Source organism: Neoarius graeffei, chromosome 10 (genome assembly GCF_027579695.1).
Source record: "Neoarius graeffei isolate fNeoGra1 chromosome 10, fNeoGra1.pri, whole genome shotgun sequence".
NCBI lineage: Eukaryota > Metazoa > Chordata > Actinopteri > Siluriformes > Ariidae > Neoarius > Neoarius graeffei.
Genome location: NC_083578.1, coordinates 21,394,113 through 21,413,553, shown reverse-complemented (window position 1 = coordinate 21,413,553; position 19,441 = coordinate 21,394,113). Strand labels below are relative to the sequence as shown.

General features: G+C 39.5%; 1 protein-coding gene across 4 annotated transcripts in view; it reads left to right on the top strand.

Moving 5' to 3' along the window:
- LOC132892943 (probable G-protein coupled receptor 153) overlaps positions 1 to 19,441 on the top strand; it is a 111,295-nt gene extending 91,854 nt beyond the window's left edge. For all 4 annotated transcript variants that reach the window (XM_060931519.1, XM_060931521.1, XM_060931522.1 and 1 more), the window contains 3 exons: positions 2,744 to 2,933; positions 10,473 to 10,657; positions 17,675 to 19,441. In XM_060931519.1, coding sequence (XP_060787502.1) covers positions 2,744 to 2,933; positions 10,473 to 10,657; positions 17,675 to 18,451 — 1,152 coding nt within the window. In that variant the 3' untranslated portion in view covers positions 18,452 to 19,441. The remainder of the gene's footprint in view (positions 1 to 2,743; positions 2,934 to 10,472; positions 10,658 to 17,674) is intronic.

Here is a 19,441-nt window from a genome sequence, read left to right as displayed (position 1 = left end):
TAGTGTGCTACAAAAGTACTATAACATGAATGAATCAGGATTTTCCCGAAGACTCTTCATACAGTTGTGTAATGCATGTGGGATGTTTAGAGCTGAATGAGAAGAAAGATTCGAAATAGTCAGTTCTGCCCAAAAAAAAAAAGTCAGCTGAGGTCCTGAGATGTAATACTGCTTTATAGTATATAGAATAACATGAAAGCTATTTTATGCTGGAATTTCTGCTAATGATGCTGCATGACAAGTAGGATTGGAGGAAAACAGAAATGGGACTAGTTTAGCTGAGTGGGCGTTTTATTACGACCCCCAATACCAAAAAAGTTGGGACATTGTGTAAAACATAAATAAAAACAGAATGTGATAATTTGCAATTCATGGAAATCCTATTTTTCATTGAAAATGGTACAAAGGCAACATATCAAATGTTGAAACAGAGAAATGTTATTCTCATCTCATTATCTGTAGCCGCTTTATCCTGTTCTACAGGGTCGCAGGCAAGCTGGAGCCTATCCCAGCTGACTACGGGCGAAAGGTGGGGTACACCCTGGACAAGTCGCCAGATCATCACAGGGCTGACACATAGACACAGACAACCATTCACGCTCACATTCACACCTACGGTCAATTTAGAGTCACCAGTTAACCTAACCTGCATGTCTTTGGACTGTGGGGGAAACCGGAGCACCCAGAGGAAACCCACGCGGACACGGGGAGAACATGCAAACTCTGCACAGAAAGGCCCTCGCTGGCCACGGGGCTCGAACCTGGACTTTCTTGCTGTGAGGCGACAGCGCTAACCACTACACCACCATGCCGCCCCGAGAAATGTTATTGTTTTTTGAAAAAAATATGCTCATTTTGAATTTGATGTCAGCAACACATTTCAGAAAAATTGGGACAGAGACAACAAAAGACTGAAAAAGTTGTGTAATGCTAAAAAAAAAAGCTAATTTGGTTAATTGGCAACAGGTCAGTAACATTATTGGGTATAAAAAGAGCATCCCAGAGAGGCGGAGTCTCTCAGAAGTAAAGATGGGGAGGGGTTTACCACTCTGTGAAAGACTGCATGGGCAAACAATGCAACAATTTAAGAATAACGTTCTTCAGTGTAAAACTGCAAAGAACTTGGGATCACATCATCTGTGGTACATAATATCATTAAAAGGTTCAGAGAATCTGGGGAAATCTCTGTATGCAAGAGACAAGGCTGAAAACTGACATTGGATGCCTGTGATCTTCAGGCCCTCAGGTGACACTGCATTAAAAGCAGACATGTCTGTAGTGGAAATCACTGTATGGGCTCAGGAACACTTCAGAAAACCATCGTGTGTGAAAACAGTTCATTACTGCATCCACAAATGCAAGTTAAAACAAGATATAAACAATATCCAGAAGCACTGCCACCTTCTCTGGGCCCGAGCTCTTTTACGATGGACTGAGGCGAAGTGGAAAATTGTCCTGCAGTCTGACGAATCAAAAGTAGAAATTCTTTTTAGAAATCATGGACACCACGTCCTCCAGGCTAAAGGGGAGAGGGACCATCCGGCTTGTTATCAGTGCACAGTTCAAAAGCCAGCATCTGTGATGGTATGAGAGTGCATTAGTGCACATGACATGGGTAGCTGGGAAAACATCATTAATGCTGAATGATATATACATGTTTCAGATCTATATGCTGCCATCCAGACAAACTCTTTTTCAGAGAAAACCTTCCTTCTTTCAGCAAGACAATGCCAAACCACGTTCTGCACATATTACAATTGCATGGCTCTGTAGTAAGAGTCCAGGTGCTAAACTGGCCTGCCTGGAGTCCAGACCTGTCTCCCATTTAAAACATTTGGTGCATTATGAAGCGCAAAATATGACAAAGGAGACCTCGAACTGTTGAGCAACAGAAATCAGACAAGAATGGGACAACATTTCTCTTTCAAAACTACAGCAATTTGTCTCCTCAGTTCCCAAACATTTACAGAGTGTTGTTAAAAGTAGAGGTGATGCACCACAGCGGTAAACATGCCCTTGTCCTAACTTTTTTAAAACGTGTTGCTGACATCAAAATCAAAATGGGCATATATTTTTCAAAAAAAATAAAAGCTCTCAGTTTCAACATTTGATATGTTGTCTTTGTACTATTTTCAATTAAATATAGGGTTTCCATCCATCCATTATCTGTAGCCACTTATCCTGTCCTACAGGGTCGCAGGTAAGCTGGAGCCTATCCCAGCTGACTATGGGCGAGAGGTGGGGTACACCCTGGACAAGTTGCCAGGTTATCTCAGGGCTGACACAGACAAACAGCCATTCACACCTACGGTCAATTTAGAGCCACAAATTAGCCTAACCTGCATGTCTTTGGGGGAAACCAGAGCACCCAGAAGAAACCCACACAGAGAACATGCAAACTCCACACAGAAAAACCCTCACCGGCCACTGGGTTTGAACCCAGGACCTTCTTGCTGTGAGGTAACAGTGCTAACCACTACACCACCATGCCACATATAGGGTTTCCATGATTTGCAAATTATCACATTCTGTTTTTATTTCCAGTTTGCACAGCGTCCCAATTTTTTTGGACTTGGGGTTGTAATTTAGCAGAGGGGCAAACATCTAGCTAGTAGTGGTTTATTTTGCTTTTTCGCTTTATCGAGGTGAACTGTAACCTGTGAATGAGGCTAATCCTTTAAATGAACAAAGAACAACACATCCCGTAGTATATGCTAATAAGTTTTCTTTATCTTTATCACAGGTGGTGAGCTTTGCCAGTTTGAAGTACGACCATTCGTATACCTGGATGGTACTGTGTGTGTTGTGGTGCTCCATAGCCCAGTCCATCCTGCTCCCCATGTTCCTGTGGGCCTGTGACCGCTACCGTGCCGATGTCAAGGTGGTCTGGGAGAAATGCGTTGCCATTATGTCCAACGACGAAGTGGATGAAGGTAAGCAGCACTGGGAAAACTTCTGCATGGTGCCAGGAGAGAGAAGAAGATGAAATTTCCTTTGGATCTGTGTGTGGAAACTGAAAAAAAAAAAAAAAAGGTTCAGTTGAGAGAACTCTTTAGGACAGCCAGTGGAACTTATCATTTATTTTATATACAAGAGATTGTTTTCATGACAAAAATGTTGAAGCAAGGTTATAATCTATAATATATAGTATAACGATATGCTATACAGTATATGTACTAGCTGATTGTTTGATCATTTGAAAAACAATGTGCAGAAAATACATGTAGCTTTGGGATTTAACTGATGCAAATTATTGAAAGGCTTCATCATAATATAGAATCTTACCATTATTATTTTACTTATTTGGAGGCCACTGTTGTATAGACTATTTAGAGAATAAGATTGACTTAAAAGAATCATTTGGTAACTAGTGGTGGCTCGTCCATAGAGGTGGGTGGGGCAGAGCACCACCATATACAGTATCAGTCAAACGTTTGTACACCCCTACTCTACTCATTCATAGGCTTTTCAGTATTTTGACTACTTTTTACATTGTAGAACAATACTGAAGACATGAAAACTATGAAATAACAAATGGAACATACAGTGGTGCTTGAAAGTTTGTGAACCCTTTAGAATTTTCTATATTTCTACATAAATATGACCTAAAACATCATCAGATTTTCACACAAGTCCTAAAAGTAGATAAAGAGAACCCAGTTAAACAAATGAGACAAAAATATTATACTTGGTCATTTTATTTATTGAGGAAAATGATCCAATATTACATATCTGTGAGTGGCAAAAGTACATGAACGTTTGCTTTCAGTATCTGGTGTGACCCCCTTGTGCAACAATAACTGCAACTAAACATTTCCAGTAACTGTTGATCAGTCTTGCACACCGACTTGGAGGAATTTTAGCCCGTTCCTCCATACAGAACAGCTTCAACTCTGGGATGTTGGTGGATTTCCTCACATGAACTGCTCGCTTCAGGTCCTTCCACAACATTTAATTGGATTAAGGTCAGGACTTTGATTTGGCCATTCCAAAACATTAACTTTATTCTTCTTTAACCATTCTTTGGTAGAACAACTTGTATGCTTAGGGTCATTGTCTTGTTGCATGACCCACCTTCTTTTGAGATTCAGTTCATGGACAGATGTCCTGAAATTTTCCTTTAGAATTCACTGGTATAATTCAGAATTCATTGTTCCATCAATGATGGCAAGCCATCCTGGCCCAGATGCAGCAAAACAGGCCCAAACCATGATACTACCACCACCATGTTTCACAGATGGGATAAGGTTCTTATGCTGGAATGCAGTGTTTTCCTTTCTCCAAACATAACGCTTCTCATTTAAACCAAAAAGTTCTATTTTGGTCTCATTCATCCACAAAACATTTTTCCAATAGCCTTCTGGCTTGTCCACATGATCTTTAGCAAACTGCAGACAAGCAGCAATGTTCTTTTTGGAGAGCAGTGGCTTTCTCCTTGCAACCCTGCCATGCACGCCATTGTTGTTTGGTGTTCTCCTGATGGTGGACTCGTGAACATTAACATTAGCCAATGTGAGAGAGGCCTTCAGTTGCTTAGAAGTTACCCTGGGGTCCTTTGTGACCTTGCCGACTATTACACGCCTTGCTCTTGGAGTGATCTTTGTTGGTCGACTACTCCTGGGGAGGGTAACAATGTTCTTGAGTTTCCTCCATTTGTACACAATCTGTCTGACTGTGGATTGGTGGAGTCCAAACTCTTTAGAGATGGTTTTGTAACCTTTTCCTGCCTGATGAGCATCAACAACGCTTTTTCTGAGGTCCTCAGAAATCTCCATTGTTCGTGCCATGATACACTTCCACAAACATGTGTTGTGAAGGTCAGACTTTAATAGATCCCTGTTCTTTACATAAAACAGGGTGCCCACTGACACCTGATTGTCATCCTATTGATTGAAAACACCTGACTCTAATTTCACCTTTAAATTAGCTGCTAATCCCAGAGGTTTACATACTTTTGCCACTCACAGATATGTAATATTGGATCATTTTCCTTAATAAATAAATGACCAAGTATAATATTTTTGTCTAATTTGTTTAACTGGGTTCTCTTCGTCTACTTTTAGGACTTGTGTGAAAATCTGATGAGTTAGGTCATATTTATGCAGAAATATTGAAAATTCTAAAGGGTTCACAAACTTTCAAGCACCACTGTATATGGAATTATGTGGTATGGCCTTGGTCACACTATTGGTCCCACTCCAAAAAAAATATCATGTCTAAGCTCCTGTTAGATCATGTTAGATATTTATCACCGAAAGCACAACGTGCCCTAATAGTATTCATATAGGACTAGCTTGTGTAGCATAATGATTTTTCTGATCTATTTCCAGGTGACCACAGTCACCCAAAGCCTCCCATTTGGCCATATGCCTTGTTGTGTCCAGATATAGGACCAGATAGGAACTGTTCATGGTTTTTGCCCGTTGGGCCTAGCCCCTAAATTTCTTGTTGGTTGGACTACTAAGAGTTGATAGTTTAAACGTGTAGTAAGATTCAAGCTGCACGTTGAACGTCAGTCTCACCAGATGCAATGCAAACCCATGGTTCCGTATGCGACGTTTTCCGTAAACAACTTTAAGTTATTTCTAGTAGGCCGCCATGTCCCAACAGGTAAGAACTGGAGTCATTCAAAATGCTCTCTGAGAAGGCTCAGTCGAACATATATAGGTGTAATACACAGACTTCTGAAACACTGACAATTTTAAGATGCGTCATTTGGCCAAAGTTTATTCGACTATTTTCCGTAAACATTTATGTCACATGCGGAATTTCAATTGCCTCTGTAACCAGTGTCCTGATTCTGCTGAAATTTTCAAGTTTTGCCACAAAGAAAGTGTGTTTACCTTGCGTGGATCATTCACAAGCCTAGGTAAAGTGAATTTTAGAAATACTGAGTCGACACCACCTTCTTATTTGAAGCAGAAGAGCCTTCTTGTTGCTTCATTCAGATGCCTGGATAATATGCACTCGGTCCCATGAAGCTCTCACTCTCTGGGATTTGTTAACTTTTGGGTTTTAGGAAATCAAAAAGTATAGTACTGGGTACATACAAGGATGTTTCAATTTTACCCCTTGTGCAACATGATTGGGACCAATATCATGACCAGGGCCATAAACAAAAAAGTGTGGGGGGAAAAAACAACAAAATATGTTTCATATTTTACATTCTTCAAATTATCCAGCATTTACCTTGATGATGCTTTGCACAATAATGGCATTATCTGAACCAGCTTTATGAGGTAGTCACCTGGAATGCTTTTCAATTAACATGTGTGTCTCATCAAAAGTTAATTAGTAAAAGTTAATTTCTTGCCTTTGTAATGTGTTTAAGATCTCATCTCATTATCTCTAGCCGCTTTATCCTGTTCTACAGGGTCGCAGGCAAGCTGGAGCCTATCCCAGCTGACTACGGGCAAAAGGCGGGGTACACCCTGGACAAGTCGCCAGGTCATCACAGGGCTGACACATAGATACAGACAACCATTCACACTCACACCTACGGTCAATTTAGAGTCACCAGTTAACCTAACCTGCATGTCTTTGGACTGTGGGGGAAACCGGAGCACCCAGAGGAAACCCACGCGGACACGGGGAGAACATGCAAACTCCGCACAGAAAGGCCCTCCCCGGCCATGGGGCTCGAACCCGGACCTTCTTGCTGTGAGGCGACAGCACTAACCACTACACCACTGTGCCACCCATGTTTAAGATCAAATAATAAATAAAAAAATACAGTAAATAGCCCTATTTGACACCACAATTGTAGTAATCCATATTATGCCAAGAACCGCTCAACTAAGTAAAGAGAAACGACACCCATCATTACTTTAAGACATGAAGAGTCTTTTAATTAATACAAATAAAGAAAAAAACATTGCGTTAGAAGGTGTGCCTAATCATTTGACTGGTACTGTATATCATCTGTTAAAATGAATGTTAATCTTCATGCAGTCCTCATGTTACAGATTCAAAGGACTGCACAATCACAATATTAGGTTCCCATATTACTACATATTATGTTCATATGTATTCATCATATGAGATTATAAGAGATGCCCATTGGGGCAGGTATCATGCTGCCCCATTCTTGGTGGACAGAACAATTAACACCATGTTATAGCATAAGTCATCTCTTCACTTCATTTTGTTTGAGGCTATAGGAGTTGACTTAAATCGTTATTAATGTTGTCCTGCCCCACCCGAAACCTATGGTCACGAGCTGCTGATGCAGGTAACTGAAATAAACATCCATTTTATTTTGACTTAATATAGAAGGTGCATTTGGGAGAATTCTTCATTTTAAAGGATCTGCCGTTGCTTGCTAACATGGAAATAATGTCAGATCACGGGATATTATTAATACTGTATGCATATTAATGACACTGGAATAGAATTGTGTGGTGGTCTGTGAAAAACCTGTTGGATGCTGCTGTAGCTGAACATCCCAAACAGCAAAAAGTGTTGTTGTTTTTTTAACAATATACTTTGACATCTCTACTTTCAAAAAACCTAAATATATTTTACCAAAACAGCATGAAAATGTTGTTATTGACAAACCTTACCGTGGGCATCTTCCTGCAAATATCTAGTTGGATAAGGAGCCAGTTTAACAAACGCAGACAGTTGATCTGTCTAAGATCTTACCACTCTTACAATGGTGCTTGAAAGTTTGCGAACCCTTTAGAATTTTCTATATTTCTGCATAAATATGACCTAAAACATCATCAGATTTTCACACAAGTCCTAAAAGTAGATAAAGAGAACCCAGTTAAACAAATGAGACAAAAATATTATACTTGGTCATTTATTTATTGAGGAAATGATCCAATATTACATATCTGTGAGTGGCAAAAGTATGTGAACCTTTGCTTTCAGTATCTGGTGTGACCCCCTTGTGCAGCAATAACTGCAACTAAATGTTTGCGGTATCTGTTGATCAGTCCTGCACACTGGCTTGGAGGAATTTTAGCCCATTCCTCCGTACAGAACAGCTTCAACTCTGGGATGTTGGTGGGTTTCCTCACATGAACTGCTCGCTTCAGGTCCTTCTACAACATTGGATTAAGGTCAGGACTTTGACTTGGCCATTCCAAAACATTAACTCTATTCTTCTGTAACCATTCTTTGGTAGAACGACTTGTGTGCTTAGGGTCGTTGTCTTGCTGCATGACCCACCTTCTCTTGAGATTCAGTTCATGGACAGATGGCCTGACATTTTCCTTTAGAATTTGCTGATATAACTCAGAATTCATTGTTCCATCAATGATGGCAAGCCGTCCTGGCCCAAATGCAGCAAAACAGACCCAAACCATGATATTACCACCACCATGTTTCACAGATGGGATAAGATTCTTATGCTGGAATGCAGTGTTTTCCTTTCTCCAAGCATAATGCTTCTCATTTAAACCAAAAAGTTCTATTTTGGTCTCATCCATCCACAAAACATTTTTCCAATAGCCTTCTGGCTTGTGCACGTGATCTTTAGCAAACTCCAGACAAGCAGTAATGTTCTTTTTGGAGAGCAGTGGCTTTCTCCTTGCAACCCTGCCATGCACACCATTGTTGTTCAGTGTTCTCCTGATGGTGGACTCATGAACTTTAACATCAACCAATGTGAGAGAGGCCTTCAGTTGCTTAGAAGTTACCTTGGGGTTCTTTGTGACCTCACTGAATATTACATGCCTTGCTCTTGGAGTGATCTTTGTTGGTCGACCACTCCTGGGGAGGGTAACAATGATCTTGAATTTCCTCCATTTGTACACAATCTGTCTGACTGTGGATTGGTGGAGTCCAAACTCTTTAGAGATGGTTTTGTCACCTTTTCCAGCCTGATGAGCATCAACAACACTTTTTCTGAGGTCCTCAGAAATCTCCCTTGTTCGTGCCATGATACACTTCCACAAACGTGTTGTGAAGATCAGACTTTGATAGATCCCTGTTCTTTAAATAAAACAGGGTGCCCACTCACACCTGATTGTCATCCCATTGATTGAAAACACCTGACTCTAATTTCACCTTCGCCACTCATAGATATGTAATATTGGATCATTTCCCTCAATCAATAAATGACTAAGTATAATATTTTTGTCTCATTTGTTTAACTGGGTTCTCTTTGTCTACTTTTAAGACTTGTGTGAAAATCTGATGATGTTTTAGGTCATATTTATGCAGAAATATAGAAAATTCTAAAGGATTCACAAACTTTCAAGCACCACTGTACGTGTGTTTTTGTCACACAGTGAACGTCATGCTTTGATCAAGTTGTCAGATAGCGATGTCGCAAAATGGACAGAAATCTAATCAGGCCTGAGTTTTCCAAAAGCATTGTAGTACAAAGATCATCGTTAAATGGTAGCGCGAGCAGCACAGTGAATGCTCTCTCTCCTAGTTAAGATGCTCTTAGCGTTAAGAGGCTTTTGGGGAAACCCACCCCAGTTCGGTTTGTGATTAGACACCAGCTGCTAAATGCTAAATCCTCCTTCGTCATCATCAAAACAGAGAAGAGCACTTAAACAATTTGTACTGAAGATAGCAGATGAAGTTTTAAAATGTTTATAGGCTATAGAGACAGAATTGAAAACAACAGCAACAACGGAACACATGATCAGCAGTTATTTCCTTGCTGATGCAATGAACAGCATGAACAGGGATCAGTTCAGTAAAGGGATGACGTTAAAGCCTTTAGTTTCACCTTTAAATTAGTAATGATGATCAAAATTTGATTATGTGAAATGTTTTCCCAGGCAGCCACACAATTTTAGGTCGTTTATAAACCTGTTTTGTCATTGTATGGTGTTATTATTACTAGGCTGCTTAGAAACATTTACAAGAAACACTTAATGGTTTCAGCTTGGTGCAATGCATGATTGATTAATAATCCAAAATCAAATGTGCAACGGTTGGGTTTTTACTGTGATCTTAATGTTACCAGTGCTTCTGCTTCTTTTCAGAGGGCTTGCCCTGTATAACACAGCTCGGGTGTATGTATAAGGGTTGTTTCTTGTTCTTATCTGCCACTGATCTGCATGCTAAAGCTGCCTGTGCCAATAGCTAATGTCATCCTTCATGCTGCAACCAGGCCATATTTGCTTACGATCAGCATTTTACACTGCCCTAGCCCTGCTTCTGTTCCCGCTAAGAGTCAGTCCTGCTTCTTGTCACATCTATTACTGACATGTTACTCCTGAAATATGTAAAGTGATTAAAATGAAATTCAATTTTGGTAAAGACAGAAGGACTACTTCTTCAATAAACCGGAGCAGTCACAATATTACTAGTCAAAGAACTACTATAATTGGTTTTGCTCCATCGCCCCACCATTCAATTTAAAAAATTTCAATGCGGGCCCAAAACCCAAGAAGAATGAAATCTCTCTCTCTCTCTACATATCCGTCTGTCTGTCTGTCTGTCTGTGTATCTGAACACGTTTTTTTTTTTTTTTTAATCCTGATATATGCTTTCTGCGTTTGCAGAAAACAGCCAGGATGGAGGCATTCATCCGGACTTAATATATGACAGACCTTATGACTATAGCTCCGCTGCTGATATCATGACGGTAGACCGTATTGCCAAGTACGAATTCTCGACCTTAGAAAGGGGGGTCCCCCAGTGTTATCCATTGAGGGAGCCTCAGGAAGATAAAATGCACTATTTGCAGGTATATTTCCATTAATTTTTTTTTTTATTTTAATTCCCCATGAATTGATCTTTTACTTGCATCTTATTAAGATAAACTTGTGCATGCTCCAATGGCCCTCAGTATTTTTTGATATTCTATTGCTGTCATAACCTCTTCTGGAATCATTTTACATTTTTTTGTTGTGTTATTTAATCAGTTTAATATATTCCCTATTGGGATTCAAATACAGTATGATGTACTCAGTTGTCTGGCAAATATGACTTTTCATGCTATACACGTTCAAATGACTGCCTGCCACTTATTAGGCTGTAAGTCATCTTATATAGAGAATACAGAAATACTTTTTAATGCAAGATCCTGTATATTCTAATCAGAATATTGACATAATTTGAAGGTAGTTACACAGGGCGTACACATCAAATCACTTAAATAGCCAGTGGCAATTGTCAGACTTATCGATATTAATTTGGATTGCAGAGATTCTCTACAGATTCACAGTTGGCTAGCTTTCAAATTGATAACTGCTGCTTCATAAATGTCTCATTTCTTTGGAATTATCAGCTCCATGGATGGAAGTAAGGAATAAAACAATGTTATGTGCTGTTATCGGGAAATGATCAATAACAAGGTGGTGCGGTGTGATGTGATACGACGATTACAAAATTGATACCATGAAAATTGTGTCACAATACACTTTTATGAGATATTATGGATATTGTGATTATTTAAAAAAATATTTTAGCATTTTTTTTTTTTAAATAAGCAAATGATTTGATGGTTTTCTACTGTTTGGAGATATTTCCTCATTCTCAGTGTTAGTTAGTTAGTTAGTTAGTTAGTTAGTTAGTTAGATAGATAGATAGATAGATAGATAGATAGATAGATAGATAGATAGATAGATAGATAGATAGATAGATAGATAGAAGCATCAAGTGAGAATGTTAAAGGTTTACTTTTAAATGCAACACTACTGTTTTGCTGGCAGTTTGTCATAAAACGTATATATGGTGAGATGTAGATTATAATATATTGGTGTACCATATAGTGTCTTCAAATATTGTCATTTTTGTCCCTCATTAAAAAATTCCCATGCAGGGATTGGCCAAGGATGGCTCACGTGACATAAAATAGTTCCACCATTGATTAAGCAATGTATCTCGTGACGTCCAAAGTTTTAAAAAAAAAAATGGATATGGTGTGAGTCAGTCATGGTATACCCTGGATATACCATGAACTGATGTCACAATTTCAAGCTGTATGGCCGACTCAAGTCACAACTGTGGTTCCGTGAGCATTTCTACGTATCATGATCATGCCTGGCAAGGCAGGCGATAGCATGGTACATTGCACATGCACAGGTCAAAGGTCGCTACGATGTAAACAACAAACATGGCTTCCTCCAATGAGTTTATCCCGAGATTCAATCTTAACACTTTTAGTTTGGAATTTTTAGATGAGGGATATAAATCTAATATACCCTGCACTGATAGGCTTCAGTAATCATGGATTCTCTTCTTTTTTTCTTTGGGGCTGCGTCCCTCAAAAAATAGTACTATACCAGTCACCTCAGAGAATCCATAATTTCAACTGGAGCCTCTCAGTGCATGGTATATTTGCTTAATATGGTCCAGCCCAAGTATGGGGAATTAATGCTGCCACCCCAAAGTTGATTATTTCCCAATAAACGCACATCCTGGAGTGTTTTATTCTTCTTACGCAACAGCAGTTTACCAACACTAACAATTTTTCAGTTTATTACAGAACGACACATCATACATTTTTATCCATTTATAATTATGGATAATATTATTGGATGTCCAAAGTTATTTCCAGCTATAAATTGTTCATCCTTTAGCAGTCTGCCTTTTTTGCTTTTTTTAAGTTACTAAGACAAAAAAAAATCCCACAACTTGTCATGTTACCAAGAAACCATAAAGCGCAAAGTCCTCCGTCCTGAAGACTTTTCCATGCCAGAACCTTACATCCTTACCTCTGATTTTTACAAAGTGCCAACACTGGTGACGTCTTCATACAGAAAACTTCACAATATCAAAAATTCTACACATTTTTTAAAAAAAGTTTAAGCGTAGCGTCCATCATAGTCCCTATGTAAGTTGTTACTATAGAAATGATAATGTATTAGGACAAGTGTACTGATATCAACCTCACAGCTGGAACTATGAAACTGAATTAATGTGTTCTAATGAACCTGAATGGAGCATTCAGCAGCAGTGTAGTATAATTGTTTGTAATTGACCTGACTCAAATTTAAAAGTACACTCAGTTCCTTCACATGTTCTTTAAATCCTGTCAAGAATTAAAAAAAAAAAAAAATCAGTACGAACAGAATGTCTTGACACTTTGGCAAGTAGGTCATGCTGTTCTGAAAACTCGGCACCAGTCTGTTGTAGAGCTGTAAGCTAGTCTTTAGCCTGTAAACACTTAACACTTCTGACTCTTTTTCATTTCCATATGACTGATCGCTCATTCTTTCAGTTTCGTTCACATATTATATTCCTCCTAGTTAAAAGATATTAACCTGACACATTCATGGGATCAGTGTGTTACGTTGATCTTCAGGGCTGAAGGTGGCGAGAGTTTAGTACCAGTCACTCCTAAATCTTCACCATTGCAACTCCATGTTTTACAACCCCATTTGCAAAGAAGTTGGGATGCTGAGTAAACTGTAGATAAAAACAGAATGCAATAATTTGCAAATCATGGAAACCTGATATTTCATTGAAAATAGTACAAAGACAACATATCAAATGTTGAAACTGAGAAATTTTATTGTTTTTTGAAAAATATGTGCTCATATTGAATTAATGCCAGTAACACATTTTTAAAAAAAAAAAAGTTGGGACGGGGCATGTTTACCACTGTGTTGCATCACATCTACTTTTAACAAAACGTCTGGGAACTGAGGAGACCAGTTGCTGTAGTTTTGAAAGAGAAACATTGTCCCATTCTTTCCTGATATACAAATTCAGTTGCGCAACAGTTCGCGGTTTCCTTTGTCGTATTTTGTGCTTAATAATGCACCAAATGTTTTAAATAGGAGACAGGTCTGGACTGCAGGCAGGGCAGTTTAGCACCCGGGCTTTTTTACTACGGAGCCATGCAGTTGTAATATGTGCAGAATGCAGTTTGGCATCGTCTTGCTGAAAGAAGGAAGGCAAGACTTTATCTGGATGGCAGCATGTTGCTCCAAAACCTGTATATATCATTCAGCATTAATGATGCCTTCCCAGATGTACTGTACAAGCTACCCATGCCATGTGTACTAACACACCTTCATACCATCGCAGATGCTGGATTTTGAACTGTGCACTGATAACAAGCCAGATGGTCCTTCTCTTCTTTAGCCTGGAGGACGTGGTGTCCATGATTTCTAAAAAGAATTTCTACTTTTGATTCGTCAGACCTCGGGACAATTTTCCACTTCGCCTCAGTCCATCGTAAAAGAGCTCGGGCCCAGAGAAGGTAGCGGTGTTTCTGGATATTGTTTATATCTGGTTTTAACTTGCATTTGTGGATGCAGTAATGAACTGTTTTCACACACAATGGTTTTCTGAAGTGTTCCTGAGCCCATACAGTGATTTCCACTACAGACACGTGTCTGCTTTTAATGCAGTGTCACCTGAGGACCTGAAGATCACAGGCATCCATTGTCAGTTTTCAGCCTTGTCTCTTGCATACAGAGATTTCTCCAGATTCTCAGAATCTTTTAATGATATTATGTACCATAGATGATGTGATCCCCAAATTCTTTGCAATTTAACATTTAGGAACATTATTTTTAAATTGTTGCACTGTTTGCCCACGCAGTCTTTCATAGAGCGGTGAACCCCTCCCCAACTTTACTTCTGAGAGACTCCGCCTCTCTGGGATGCTCTTTTTATACCCAGTCATGTTACTGACCTGTTGCCAATTAACCAAATTAGTTTTGTTTTTTGTTTTGTTTTTTTAACATTACACAACTTTTTCAGTCTTTTGTTGCCTCTGTCCCAACTTTTTTTGAAATGTGTTGCTGGCACTAAATTCAAAATGAGCAGAAATTTTTTCACAAAACAATAAAATTTCTCAGTTTCAAAATTTGAAATGTTGTCTTTGTACTATTTTCAATGAAATATAGGGTTTCCATGAATTGCCGATCATCGCATTGTGTTCTTGTTAACAGTTTACACAACATCCCAACCTTTTTGGAAACGGGGCTGTTGTACAAAATAAAACAAAGGGCAACTTTTCAGTTAGTTTATACGGCAGTGACATTTTGCTATAAAATGCTGATACGCTTTCCATAATTCTAAACTCATATTGCTTTGACGTGGCAATGAGCCAGCAGAATAGTGTGTTTTCAATGATTAGATACAGTTTTACTCAGTTAACCAGCATACTGTAAAAATCCATCAGTTTGCTTTTTCTTCTCTTTTAGGAAAAGTTTTAATTGCTGCCTCTCAGTTTGAGACACAGTATACATCGTGTTGCGTCACAAAACCCAAGGGATGAACATAACAGCTTGAATTGTATTCTTCCATACTGAAAGTGGATAAAAGTCCTATTCTTGATCAATAAATGTAAATACACCTCAGATATTCGTAAAGCAAGAGCATGTTTTTTTCTCCCACTGTAGCTCTGTGGAGATGCTAAGCTCCATCTGAATTTAAATCTGTGTTAATAAATCTGTCCTCCTGATAAAACCAGAAAATTAAACGATCAAATCCTTATCACTTTGGATATGGGGTGTAGGCCAAATGCTGTAACTGTAAGAACGGGAAAACTGATCAAAAGCTCAAGCAGATATTATTTCCAGGAATAAATGAGTCACAGTAATACTGTACATAGCATATTATTCTCCTGGCTCGATGGACCGTCCTGCCCAGCACTAGCCCTTTCATCTAATTCTGATCGCCCTTGCCATAACCAAGCAGTGTATTTGTACGCCATTGCTCATCTAAAAATGCTTTGCTTCCCTCTGCTGGCCAAAGTTCTCACACACCCGCTTTAAGCTAGTCACCTTCAAATACTGTGCGTTCTTCTGCACAAGAACAAAGTGACCATAGAGCCTTAGCTGCTGTATTATTCTTTTATGTATGTACACATATATATATATATATATATATATATATGCAAAAAAAATCTTTAATCAATTATATTTTTCTTGTGTAGTTCTCAGAACAATGTGGAATGTGAGTATTAAATCTATAGAACCAGCGATTATGGCTTGACTTGTAAGACATTTGTACACTCAGAAGGGTTCCTTTATATAAAGGAGTAAGCTTTATATACACTCAGTGGTCAGTTTATGTTGTGCATGCAGCTTCTATTCATCGGTCCGTTTAGTAACTAAGGCAACCATACAGACGCACTTTGTAAGTATTCAGTTACTGACTGTAAACCATTCGTTGCTATGTAGCTTGTCTGCCCGCCATCATCCCATGCACAATTGGAAAAGGACCAGCGTAGGACCTCTGTTGACTAGGTTTGTGCGATATAATGATTTAATCGTCCCTACACCATCTTCCACTGCTACAATTTCCAGTGACGTTTACTTAAATTCTATTGCATTACCAAACCTGGATACCTCTACACAGTTTATGTAGAAGCTCCGCAGTTTATATCAGAGCATGCTATGAGTTATACTCCAAAAAAGCAGTCTTTTTCTACCCAATAAAAACAGGAGATTAGCCACATGGCACATGACTCTGGAATCATTTGCGCATGGTTGGTGTTTCGAACTCTGATATGGCCTGGAAGCCCCGCCCCCTTCCCCTCATCTCACATACTCTCAACTGGACTCATGGGGCGTCCTTGAGGTATCAAACTGACCGCTTTATACAGCAATTTAATAGTACTGAGAATTAGAAACTGATCTAAAATTGCTCTCCTGGGCCAGTCAGTGCTCGCAAATGTGGACAGCACACAATCACTGTGTAAAAAGATTATATCAAAAATGTACTGATGCATCACCTGAAAACTATCACTATCCGGCTGAGTGCCACTGCCAACAAGCAGTTCCCGACTACACAGCTGGTAATACTGTATTATTACTCCCTATTTGTACTCCTCCACAAATCTTTTCTTCAGCTATTAGTTCTGGATGATTAAATTGCTAATCATGATTTTTTTAATGGTAAATCATGAGCAAGGAAAAATATACATCACATAAGCCTGTTGCTCCAAGTGTACCAATCTCAGCATTGGTGACACTGACACTGTGTTATGAGTGTATCAGGGTATCAGGTGTAGCACCTTTCCTGGGGGTTTTGGGAGTTTTGTGTACTTATTGGCCATAATTCGACAATTACTATATCTTGTCTGTCTATTTGGTAGGTTTACAGGTATACAGCTGATTTCCCCCCACACCTTGTCTTCTCGTCTACCCTTTACTAATGCTCAGGGTTTTTTTAAAGGTCCACTATTGGCTGGATATTTTTGGTTGCTAGGTTCTTACTTCAGCTATCCAAGACATGTCCAAACTCATTTAGGTGACACTTTTTTTATGTAGACCAACTTACAATTGAGACAGGAAACAAGCTTCAGGTTAATGGGCTTGCTCAAAGACACAACAGTGGCAGCTTGGTGGTGCTGGGAATTTGAATTTAAAACCTTCTCAGCAGCTTTAAGCCTTATCCACTGACCCACTGAACAAATCTTGAGGTGATTGTAAATCCCAAACTGCTCCACCAAACTGCTCCACCTGAGGCTGACATGTTGTGCATAGCAAGAGATGGGATATAGTCAGGAAAGTGGACTGGTATAGTGGGTGTGCCTGATTAAAGGTGAATGAGTTTAGCGAAGTGAATAAAGTGGCCGCTGAGTGTAGCTTCTATACACTGTAGAACCTTGCCGTGTTAATTCGTATTATCAATTCATCTCTATATTTTTAATAAAATAGGTTAAACGATGGATAATGGATTTGAAAGCATGCCCTAGTTGTTTGTAGCCCGATAATGCATTGCAGAATGATACAATACTGAATGTTAATTCTGCATAATGAAAGAACTACGTGGTCTGTTTCTGTGTCTACATCAGGTGCCCCCTACAAGAAGATACTCCCACGACGAAACCGACATGTGGACCACAGGGCCGATTCCTTCCTACCTGCACCGCTGGGGCTCCACCGAGGACATGATGGGTGTGCCACGTTACACCTCGAACCGCCACGAGAGGCGGCGCAGCAGCCTGGCATCATGCCACGAGGAGAGCAGCCGCCATCAACGCGCACATAGGAGCTCCGACGGGACGCGCTCTCTCCCGCGACCCCAGCGCTCTGAGGACGAGTTGGGGTGCTTCAGCCGTGACGAGGTCATCAACTTCATTGACGAAACACCTCTGGCCAGCCCGATCAGGAGCCCCCGTCATGCATCGGCGCTCTCGTTAGTGTCTGGCGCTCAAGAACGCCAGATTATCCTGCTGCCACACTTCCCGCTCACACATTTCGAGCGGGAGCCTCAGGCCCTGCGGCGAGCCTCTGAACACAAGGGTTCACGCTCTGAACTGCATCAGGGCTCACCAAGAAAGGAGAGTAATAGCAGGGGGAGAGCAGAAGAAGTGGGTTTGAACGAATGTGGAACTGATAAAGGCTGTCGTGAGCAGCGGCGGGATGGAAAACGTGCGTCTGAACTGATTTTAACAGGCCAGAGCGTGTGGACAGCAGCACACTCGTCACTCAGGGGGAAATCAGGACAAGGGGACGCGCATGTGACTAAGAGCAAAATCCAAGGGAGCATGAACAGTTTTAGAAACTCACAATCACCGTCGTCGAGATATACTGCGTTTCAGTCCGGGTCCATCGGCTCGACGACCTAAGATCCCGGAGTTTTTATTATTCTACGTCATACACACATCTCTTACTATTGATATGATGAGTATTCTTGTTCTACATATTCAAGTGGAATGTTTTTGTAATATGGACGCTTCGTGATCAAGTCTTGAGAAGTGGTCAAAACAAAGACGCGTACATTCTTTTATAGCTATTTTTAAATGTTACAAATATACAAAACATGATAATCTTGTACTGCATTCTTTGGAGTTAATATTTCAACTTAAATAGAATTACGAGAGTAGGAAGGGCCTTCTTTCAGCTGGTGTTTACAACAGCCACAACTAGCCATTCAAACTTTTTACTGGATTCCTATTCCACTCTTTTTCACCATTTCTGTTGTTTATGGTTGTGTGGTATGTTATTATATTATGATTTTATAAAATGATTCGATAAATGTACAGTAGATATGATATGATTTGCACCGAAAAACAAAACAAAAGGCTTGTTTTTTGTCTTCATTTTCAACCTTGATATTTCATGCACAAAACTTTTTCATATGATTTGTGGAGAGAAGAAGTTAACGTTTCAGATTAGATACGTGCCAACATTCAGCAAACTAAAGTTTAGGTTGTATTCTAATATAAAGTTTCAACATGCCTTATTTTTACTGCTCCGATTTGTTTTAAAGTAACGGATGCCCTTGAGATATTTGAGAACATTTAGAATGTTTGAATGGTGGAGTAAAATCAGTTTAGTTGTCAGAGAAGGCTGTTATTTCTATCAAATTTCTAAAATGATCTTATATGAGCGCTTAACCACGACAATTCAGTTTTACAAATTGGTTTTGGGGTTTTTTCCAGAATGAAAATGTGTATTTGCCTGTGTACAGTAAATGCCACACATGGTTATTTATCCATTAAATCACCACAGTTCTATTTGAACTCAACTCTACTGCCTCAGTCCTGCATTACTCTCTACCACTGCTTGTATGTTCCACTCTTCTATACGCTCAGAAAATAAAGTACATTATTGTA